At 27.9% G+C, this 11,620-nt stretch overlaps 1 protein-coding gene across 1 annotated transcript; it reads right to left on the reverse strand.

Annotated features, from left to right (window-relative positions):
* Positions 1–5,584: 5,584 nt before the first annotated feature.
* Positions 5,585–10,966, reverse strand: LOC106771317 (transcription factor MYB111). Its single transcript, XM_014657275.2, has 3 exons — positions 10,527–10,966; positions 10,249–10,378; positions 5,585–6,827 (listed from the first exon to the last, which is right to left on the reverse strand). Exons 1-3 carry the CDS (start codon positions 10,657–10,659, stop codon positions 6,008–6,010), a joined length of 1,083 nt encoding a protein of 360 aa, XP_014512761.1. The 5' UTR covers positions 10,660–10,966; the 3' UTR covers positions 5,585–6,007.
* Positions 10,967–11,620: the final 654 nt, after the last annotated feature.

The raw sequence follows: 11,620 nt of genomic DNA on the forward strand, positions 1-11,620 counted from the left end.
CATTGCCGAAGGAGATGGTAATGTTATATATGAAAGCCCAAATTCTACAGTAGACACAACCAAGAATNATGNCAGGCCCAAAAGAGGGAATCATAAAACAAAAGAGAAACCTGATTTTATTTATTATTAAAGGCTTGTATGAGTCAGCAGATTCTAGAATGAAAGTTGGTTAGGAATTGGTTACTGTCCTTTTGTGAGGCCTTGTATGAGGTTATATATGACCTAAAGTGGAATAAGAAAAGGGGAGAAAATCTTTATCCATTCTCTATCTTTTGTTTAATTTCTGGAGGCTGTTTGTCCTTGAATTCAGTGCATTTCTTCTTTATAACAGGTAGTAACTACTCCTTACCATTAAACATTTATTATTAGCAAAGTTACCTTAAAATAAGAGAGTTGCTTAATCCTTTCCAACCAAACAAAATACATAAAAGGTAACCTCGGAGCAAACAAGAGAGTCCCAGTCGCAATGTCCTTTAAAAACCAATAACATTACAAATCAAAACTAGTATTTTCTACATTTCTATGCATTGCAAAATTTAAGAAAATATACTAGCAAATATTGTTACACTCCAATTAATTAGATGTCAGCTTAAATACAACACAAAATAACTGTTTAAGAAGGAAGTATTCTTACCATATTAATTCTTAACTAGTTTTAAATTTTCCAAGTATTTAAATAAAATTAAAAAAAAAACATAATAAGATTGTAACATAGAAAAACAGAACCAACAATAGTTCTATAGAATCAAAGTTGCCACTCCAAACAAGTAAACGAGAAAACTCTTCTGTCTAGCAATCATGAAGCAAACACATTATAACAATGATGGTTCAAAAATAAAAAAGATGAGAGCATTTAGGATTAGAAAAACCATTCAAATATGTTAAATCTAAGATTCGGCGGTTTTCAAAAATTGTCGTCGAATATCGTCAAGGCTTTAAATGAATTTTGAAATTTGTAGAAGGTCTTGACAATTTTCAGAAACCCTTAAAAGTCTTGATGGTTTTTGAAATCTATTGAATCTCAAGTCTTCTTCACCAAAACAACATACATTATATATATATATATATATATATATATATATATATATATATATATATATATATATATATATTATGTATGTATATATTTATATAGACAGAAGTGGAGAGAGAGGTAACCTGGAGCAAATTAAAACTAATAACATGTACAAAAAGTCTTTAGTCCTAATGTTCTTCAAAAACCAATAACATGCACAAATCAAAACTATTATTTTCTACAACTTAATCTGATCATGTTTGTATGCATTGTAAAAATTAAAAAGAGTTTAACAAAAAATATTATTACATCACCAACTAATTAGATGTCAACTTAGATATAACTTACAAAATAACTATCCAAGGAGGCAATATTTTTACCATACATGTTAATTCCTAAATAGCTTTAAATTTTCTGAGCATTTAAATAAAATTAAAATTAAAAAAAAAAACATAATAAGATTGTAACAATGAAAAATAGAATGAAAAATAACTCATAGAATTCAAGCTCTGTCACTCCAAACAAGTAAGCAAAGAAACTCTCCTGCCTACGAAGCGCGAAACAAACAAATTATAGATCGATAAACAACCATTGTAACAATGATAATTCAAAAAGTGAAATGGTGCAAAGGATTTAGGGTTAGGAAAACTGTCAAAATCCATTAAACCTGAGATTCAATGTGATGTAAAGATTCATTTCAACCCGAACCATAAGCCTAAAAGAGAAGTTTGTCTTCATAAGGAATAATGAAAGTTCCAGTGGAAGCTATCAAGGTTCCTTTCGTTATGCTCATCTTTCTTTTCGATGTCCTTTTGGAAATGTTCAGACTTCTCGCAAAAAGGCATTTGTCATTTTTCTTCTTAATTTTAAGACTCATCATTCTTTAACAATCAATTACCATTTCCATGTTTAATAACAACTTTCTTTCCAACTCCATGATTTTTCACATAATGAAAATAGTGACTTCCCAAGTTCTTGAATTTGGTCTCCTATTGAACTGACATACTATGTAATTCATGTGTATTTCATTCGTCTTTCATTTAGTTATAGTTCATTTGCCTTTCATGGAAAATATGTTTTTGCTACAGTTGTTAATCATTCCAAAGGTATATGATTGACATGTATGTATCTTCATATGTTGAGATTCTAAAGCAATTAAGGATGAAATCATCTTCATTCAAGTTTAGAAACTTCATTGCAGCCATTGCATGACAACATGTTATCCTTATGATACTTCATTTCCTGAAACTATAGTGTTTGTTGTCTATTTTTACCACAAACTTCTCTCCAAAAAATGATGTGAGTCTAACCTCAAATATCTTATCTATTAACGAACTATTATAATAAATCAAAATTCATTTTAGGTATAATACTAAAATAGATTCAAAATTAGCACCCTACCATATTAAAGTACTTCAGTATCCACTTTTTGGCTTGTTTTCCTTTTACAATCTGGTTTTATTTCTTAGAAAAATTGAGTCCTTATATGTTGTAACCTTTAATTTATTGGTTGTCCATTTTTCCATCATGTAAATGCATATTTTCTCCATCATAGATATTATAGGCTTACCCCTTGCACATACAATTACATTGTTGAATGTCTCACTTATATTATTTACGAGAGTGTTAGACATAGCTCTTGGGTTGAACTTCGATCTTGACAATATTTATTTAAGGGACACAAACAAATGACAAATGTTGCATCAAATGTTTACTTTTGGGGTTTTGCTAATAGATATTTCATATATTTACCTTGAGGGTATTGTTAATAGATGTTTCATATATTTCATATATTTACTTTTGGGGTTTTGCTAATAGATATTTCATATATTCTCACTAATAATTAGATAATGCCCTCTCATGCATATTTAGTTGGACACTTTCATCATATCCTAAACCTTCATCCTCAACCTGTCTTCAACATTGCCTTCCTACAAATTATGTTAAACTACATTATGTACATCACAATCAACATTCAAATTTGTTGGAAGTCCCACATCGACTAGAGATAAGGCCAATTTATAATATATAAGTGGGGTGCAGACCTCACCTTACAAGTCGGTTTTGTGGGGTTGAGTTAGGCCTAAAACCCACTTCTAAAATGGTATCAGAACTATGGTTAGAGCCTATCATAGCAATATTTGTTGGGCATATTGTTTCACCTGCTATTGGGCGCGATATTTGTTGGGCATATTGTTTCACCTGCTATTGGGCTGTTATCGGACCACTCATTAATATCTAGTTTCTAGCAATATTTGTTGGACATATTGTTCCACCCACTATTGGACTGTTATTGTTGGACATATTGTTTCACCCGCTATTGGGCTGTTATCGGACCACTCATTAATATCTAGTTCCTAACAATATTTGTTGGACATATTGTTCCACCTGCTATTGGACTGTTATTGGACCACCTATATATATATCTAGTTTCACGCTCAAGATTTATATACCTCGGCGTGAGTTAGACTTTAAAACTCACTTCTAACAAAATTAACTAGTTCTTTTTCACTCACATTATCACCTAAACCATGATCTTTTTCATTCACATTAACTAGTGTTTCCAAGTTTAGGGTTTGTGAAATATTGAATGGGTAATAGGTTAGCTTTTTTTTTAAATTAAAATATTTTTGACAGGATTAAATTGACAGAAAATTTAATTGAGGTGGAGGGAAAACTACTCTTCAGTAATAACGCAAATATTCAGGGACTTTATACACGGTCAGAAACAAATTTATCTTATATTTTTATTATTTCACAATTTTATCATACCTAAAACTAAAACTGAAACGTGTTGTTTTGTGATATGTCTTTTTATACACATGTAAGCCTAACATATTAATATTTCGATTGATTTTAATATTGTATAATAAGATTTTATTCATAAAATATCTCGTGTAAATAGTTACTTATTTATATAATGAATGACTTTATTATTTGAAGTAAATATTAAAATTTCATTATTTATTAAGTACATTATTTTACATACGATTAATATACTAGTTGAAAAATAGGTACATAAGACTAGACAAAAGTAAAAATCAGGTTTAATAATATATAATTCTTTTTAACTATTTTGAATTATAAAATTAAATAAAAATTTATCTAACACAATAATAATAACAAAAATCATTTATTATTATTATTATTATAACTCTATTATTATCCGAGTTTAATATTTTATTATTAAAAAACATTATTAAAAAAATTAATTGTGAGGATTATTTATCTATTTGTTCTTGGTGTGAAGATTGTCCTATTTTATACAACTAAATATTTATCGTTATATCTACCTGGATTACTTCAGAGCAAGTTCGATTGTATACTCAACCTCTTTTTTTTCTTTAGTTTGGGTATACTCCAAGTTAGATGCCAGACAAGGCTGAGTATATTGAAGTCTCAAAAAGCTCCTTCTAATAAACACACTCATTAGTTAAAATATATATAGAGGAATAATGTTAAATAATATAAATAGTCTACGTGAAAATGAATAATATGATGAAAAAATTATTGAAAAAGTAAAATAAAAATTATAATAAAAAAATTATATTTATAATTTTTTTGAAGTATAATATCAAATTGATAAGATAGAAATAATGGTAAAAAAATGGAAAAAAAGTAAACAAAGATATTAATGATACCTATGTAGAAAAGTCAAAAGAAGAAAATCATTTTATAGACTACTAAAATAAACTTATTTGTCAAATATTTCAATAAAATTAAACAAAAAGTTCACTTAATTAAAAATTAAAAGTACTTGTCAATCATACAACAAAAAGATAAAAAACAAAAATAATATATACTATTTTCAGGAAGGTTTAAGAGTCAAAAGCCGAATAACTGAATCAGAATGGCCCAAGATGTTTATAATTTATCCTTTCAAAAATAACATTTAACACAACCAATTTTGTTTTACTTGATATCAAATTTATTCTATCTATAAAAAAAACAACCAATTTTAATTTTCTTTCAATTAATCTTTAAATTTTATTTGTTTCTAAATAGCACTTATATTTTTTTTAATCATTTGTTGAACTTATTATCTATTTATGTTTTTATTCCTGATTGAGTTCAATAATTTTCGTTATATGATTATTATTATTTATTATTATTTTTATTATAATTACTTTTTTAGTAATATTATTATTATTATTATTTAACGCATAAATTATTAAGAAAATAGTTTATTTACAGCTAGCGAAACATGGCAACGTTTTCCATTTACTTTCGACTCACAACCAAATAGGTAAGGTGATTCAACCCACTTTTAATTTCTACATACCTAACATAGAAACGAGGTACAAGGAGATGCAATTAATTTCACTTTCTTTCTACATCATATGCTATTCGATCATAGGGTATATGTAATTTCCAAATATTGTAATATATATAAACTTTTATTTATTTATTCTTATCATATCTAGTATCGGTATCTGGATAGTATATTAGCAATGGAAAAAGAATATACCAACCTTCAAAATTTTGAAAGGTCAGTGATGTTGAGATTAAAAAAAAATATTCTAAAAAAGCATAAAGAAGATAATAGTAGTATGGAAAAGTTCACCGAAAATTGCAATTTATTCATGAGCTCTAAAATAATTATGTAAAATAAAATAAATTTGTAACCGTTACATAGTGAAATCTGCATTTGGAACTAGCTACATGCAATGCAAGTGACGAAAACACCAATATTTGTCTAAAATGTGCGGAATTTTTAATTTGGAAGCCTACGACATAGAAATTTGAAAGAGGAAAAACAAGGCGACTCACACATTAGGTCTATTTTAATAGAGGAATAATATTTAGACAATATTTTTTTGATAATATTTGTATATCATTTATGTGTTATTCTGTGATTGGTCCAAAATTATTTCATAATCAATAATAATAATCATAAATAACACTATGAACTAATCACAGAATAACACGTAGATGATGTTTAAATATTGTCAAGAAAATATTATCTAGATATCTTTATCGTAGTCGGAGGAATCAAGAGAGAAGCCAATCAAGAACGTTGTCTTGTATATTTATATCTGTCTCTTCCAATTTGTTGTCATGACTTTCCCAAATGTCATCCTCCAACAGCCACGTCAGCAGTTCATCTTTGTGACTAAAATCGTGAGAATCGAATTGGGACTCAACAACGTTATTGAACTCTATCACGCTCTCCCAATCCCAGTGTTGATCCAAGCTCAGGGCCACTGAAGAAGAAGACGAATAACCGTTCACGCTACTATCACACGACGATGTTTTGTTTGGACTAGCATCAGTATTAGGCACCATTTCCACATCATTGCTCTCTCTCTTCTCACTTATGTCCCAAACCCCACATGTTTCCGCCAAGCAACTTTCCAACATCTCACTCCCCTCATCAATGCCCTCAATTTCACACACTTTTAAGATCTCCTTTTCACACTTTTCATCTACCTTTCCTTCTCTAAACTCTTCTACCACGTTATCCTCCGTCGCCTTAGACTCCCTTATGCCATTGCTCTCTGTCGACGAACTGGGTGCATTTGGAACTATGCTAACAGTAATATTTCCTTGATTCAAATTTTCTTTGATTCTGTCGGCATTTTGGATATAGGTTTTGTTCTTCTTCATTGCCCAACGGCTTGTTCTGCCACCTTTTCGCTTGGGAGGAATGCTCACCACTTTAGGTGTATCAATCGCCCCTGCAACTGCAACTGCACTTTGTTGGTTCTCCATCTTTGGGAAACAGTAAATTTTCCTGCTCAAGTGAGAATTCCAGTAATTCTTAATCTCGTTGTCTGTTCTTCCTGGCAAATGACTTGCTATCAAAGACCACCTATAACCACCAAAACCGTCACTTCATTAATGGATAATCAATCTCTTTCTATAATTAAAAAATTATATTAATACTATAAATAATTGTCTTCTCTAGTTTTATTCTCGATCCTTCTCACCAACCATCCTCTTAATTTTTAAACTAAAATAATTTTAAATCACGGAAGATATTTTCTAAAAAATTATCATCAAAACAGAGACAAAACTTCAATATAACGGAAAAGAAAAAACAAGGAAAATGAGTATTTATTTTAAGTATATAATTAGAAAAATATTCATCGTAAACTCTAGTAAACATTACCACATCACATGATTTATCTCTGCCAATATTTTTTTTTTTTCATATATCTTTCATATTTATGGATTAAATATATTTTTAATTACTAAATTTTTATCTGAAATTAAACTTTGTTATTGTATCAAATTTTAAAAATAAATAAATATAATCTTTTAGACTTAAATATATTAATTTTTTTTACATGTTAATTGAAATTGAAATTTATATTATTTATACTGTTTATCAGTTTAAATATCACTGAAACATAGTTTAACACATAAAAGTTAATACTTTAATTAAAAATTATATTTTTTTATTTTTAAAATTTAAAAATCAACATATATAAAAAATTAAAATAAAAACAAAATTCAATTTTGGATTCAAATTTAAAAACTACAAATACTTAATCTTCTATTATTATATAAAATTACGCAAAATGTTTTAAAAGTGCATGGACAGGTAGTTTCTATACAAGTAAGGTTAAAAGAAATGTCAAAATAGGTCATAGCTGTCGCATTCAAACATTTCAGCAGTAATGCAAATGTTCAGAGACTTTATGCGCTGTCAGAAACAAATTTATTTTATATTTTTCTAAGCTCACAATTTTATTATTTTATGTAACTATTAAATTTCAAAATTTTATTTATAAGTGTCATAATTAATGAGATGAGACCTTAGATTAAGACGTGTTGTTATGTGGTATGTCTTTTTATATACATGTAAACATAACATATTAATATTTCGATTGATTTAAATTAGATAAAATTTTATTCATAAAATATCTCGTGTAAATAGTCACGTATTTGTATAATTAATGACTTCATTATATGAAGTAAATATTAAAATTTTATTATTTAATAAGTACATTATTTTTCATATGATTAATATACTAATTGAAAAGTAGGTACATAAGACTAACAAAAGTAAAAAACGGGTGTAATAAAATATAATTTTTTTAACCACAGTCTTTCGAATTATAAGATTAAATAAAAATCGAAAATGGATCTAATACAATAATAATAACAAAATTTATTATTATTATTATTATTATTATTATTATTATAATTCTATTATTATCTGAGGTTAATATTTTATTACTAAAACCATTATTTAAAATATTAATTGTGAGGATTATTTGTCTATTTTATTGTTGGTGTGAAAATTATTCTATTTTATACAATTAAATATTTATCGTTTTATCTTCGTGAATTACTTTAGTGCAACTTTGACTGTCTCAACTTATTTTTGTTTAGTTTGAGTGTACTCCATGGTAGATGTCAGACATTAATGGTATGTGATATTTTTTAATATGGATATGAAGAAGAGTGAGTTATGAATATAAGCATAAAGTATTTTTTTTTAAAACAGATTTGAAAGTGAAAGTGAAATTTCTGAATGATTATATTAATGTGATAAAACAATTTAATAGATAAATAATAAAGATTTAATAAATTATTATTCAATAATTTTGAAAAAAAAATCATTCTTAAATAATACCTCTATTTTTTTTTGGAAATACAAAAAATTAAATATTTAAATATTAATTATTATTGTGAAGAAAGAAAGCTATTTTTTTTATCAGACTTGAGGTCGTTGAAGGAAAAGCATAAGCAACTGAAAAATAAATAGTGATGCTCGTGATAATAAATCCCGCAGCTGTTATTCTCTTGAGATAGTAAATCTATACAAAACAACACACTGTAAAGGAGGCTAAGTACATCCAAATCTCAAAACGTTCCTTCTACTAAATACGAAATAATGAAACGACTTTTATTAAAGAATGTGATATTAAAATATCTATAAATAATAAAAAAAATGGAAAAATCCAATAACGAGAGGGAAAAGTAAATATAAATAATAATGAAACCTACCTTATGCAGAAGAAAGTCATTTTCTAGATTACTAAAATAAATTATTTTCAAATATTTCAATAAAATTAAAAAAAAAAGTTCCCTTAATTAAAAGTTAAAAGTACTTTTCAATCATACAACAAAAAGATAAAAGAACAAAAATAATATATATATACTATTTTCAGGAACATTTAAGAGTCAAAAGCCCAATAAATGGCTCAAGATATCTATAATATATTCTTTCAAAAATAACATTTAACACAACCAATTATGTTTTAATTGATATCAACTTTATTCTATCTATAAATAAGCAACCAATTTTAATTTTATTTCAGTTAATCTTTAAATTTTATTTGTTTTAATTATCTGTTGAACTTATCATTTATTTATGACTTTTTTCCTAATTGAGTTAAATAATTTTCATTAAATGATTACTATTATTTTTTTAATAATAATAATAATATTATTATTATTTAACGCAAAAATTATTAAGAAAAAGGTTTATTTCCAGCTAGCAGAACATGGCAACTTTTCTCTCCTTAATTTCGACTCAACCAATAAGGTATTGGTTGATTCAACCCACGCTTGTTTTCTGCAAACCTAACATATAAATGAGTGTACGACGAGAGCAATTAATTCCGCTTTCTTTCAACATCATATACTATACGATTAGAGGGTATACGCGCCAAAAATGTCCGATTTCCAGATATTGTAATATATATATAAAAAAATTCCCATAGTATACACCAGTTGGTCGGAATAACGTAGATACATTTTTGTATACTAAAATTAGGGCATAAAAATTAGCCAAAAGTTTAAGTGTTTAATGTTAAAAGATAATCCTAGAAGCAGTTTTTTGACAGCTTAATTTTTATAGAATATCGTTATATTCTTTTTACAAAGATTGCAATAACGATGACTTTTAAAATAATTTTAACAGAAGATGACAACATAATAATTGTAAAATTATTTAGCAGTGTTATATATTACATTTATTTCTTATTTTAAAACGACGGTTGAAAGAGATCGCTAGTGATGACAAATAAGGGTATCATCTGGGAGACTCTAGCGGGTCAGCCAGTTTACTTATTTTATATTTTGCGGGTTACAAAGTAGTTGGATATATTTAGTTGTAATAAACTGAGGAATGTCGTGTCTGAAAAGTAACGGTAATTTCAACTGCAAAAACCATCATTAATTATTTTAAAATTCTCAGAGCATGTTTCTTAAAAAAAAAGTTGAGGCTTAATTAATTAATTAATTAATTTTCTTACGTATAATATAGTGGCACTGACCTGTTACCCAAAGAAGCGTGCAACTTGACGATCGTCTTCTCCTCTTCAGCAGAAATGTTTCCTCTTTTAAGGTCAGCTCTCAAATAGTTAATCCATCTCAGTCTGCAACTCTTGCCACACCTCAATAATCCTTTAAAAAAAAATTGATAACACAGTTTAAACTTAACTCAACTTTACAAAATCGATTTTTTATACTTCATTTTATCTCTAGTCGACGTAGAACTTCAACGAACGAGAAAAAAAAAAGGAAAATGAAGAAATTATAATTAATAGTATACCTGCATTCTTAGGCAACGACCTCCAAGAACCTTCTCCATTGGCCTGAATGTATTTGGCCAAGATCTGATCTTCCTCTGATGTCCACCTTCCTTTCTTCAAGCCTACTTTCTCACAACAAGGAGCTCTTCCCATGTCTGAGGTTTAAGAAAAACAGAAGACTAGAGAGTGAAGAATGCGGTGGAGAAGGAGAAGTGCATCATGTGTAGTGTGTGTTTTGTCTTTTACAAGTTGCAAAGCGAGCCACTCGTGCTTGTATTATTTTGCGAGCTGAAATGTAAAAAGGGTGAAGGGAGTGTAAATGAATTTATAGAACTGGAAAAGCGGTGCAGAGAGGTGGGGCTAGTGATGGAAACATATATGTGGTGGCAGATTGTGCCACGTAGGCTTGCATGAATGCTACAGTCGTGGCTCAACCACCGTCGACAACCTCGTGACGGGGCTTCCATCCCCCACGTTGATGCTATACTGTTACTACGAACCTCCTCGTTTACACTTGGAACATCCTCATTCCTCCAACACCAATGCTCTTCTGTTATAATTTACAATTGCAACATTTATTACTTCCTTAGTGGTAGATCGGTTATGTTTTGTTTTTTTCACATAACACGTCATTAAATTACTAATCAATTTACTATCAAATCTTATTATTGGTGGACGTCTCCATCAATTAACAACGCCTTTGAATTGTAATATATAAATATGATACAAACTTTATTTTACAAAATTAAATCTCCATCAATTTAGTTATTAAATTAAATGTATTTCCGAGAGAGTAAATACATTCCTGTTTCTATTTTCCTTGTAATTATTGTTTAAATTAAATAAAATCTTTAGTTCAATGTAAATTACATCTTGCAAACTTATTTTTATTTTTTAAGATTTAGTAACTTTAATATTTATTTTAAGAGCTTTTTACTATGTTAGTTCAAAATTTTAGTAAGCTGTATATTAAAGTAGTCCACACGCATGTGAACATGTCTGTTAAATATTATATGTACATGAAACATGATCATAAGGATTGATATGATTTTGTCAAAGAGGCAAGTTTGGGTCAATTTTTTTCTAAATTGAGTATGTGATGAATGAGATAACT

This window comes from Vigna radiata, chromosome 8 (assembly GCF_000741045.1).
Source record: "Vigna radiata var. radiata cultivar VC1973A chromosome 8, Vradiata_ver6, whole genome shotgun sequence".
Classification (NCBI taxonomy): Eukaryota; Viridiplantae; Streptophyta; class Magnoliopsida; order Fabales; family Fabaceae; genus Vigna; species Vigna radiata.

Coding starts and splice junctions, on each gene's coding strand:
- LOC106771317 (XM_014657275.2), bottom strand. CDS start 10,659: ATGGGAAGAGCTCCTTGTTGTGAGAAAGTAGGCTTGAAGAAAGGAAGG. Junction 10,379..10,526: donor GTCGTTGCCTAAGAATGCAG/GTATACTATTAA, acceptor TTTTTTTTAAAG/GATTATTGAGGTGTGGCAAG. Junction 6,828..10,248: donor CACGCTTCTTTGGGTAACAG/GTCAGTGCCACT, acceptor TGGTGGTTATAG/GTGGTCTTTGATAGCAAGTC.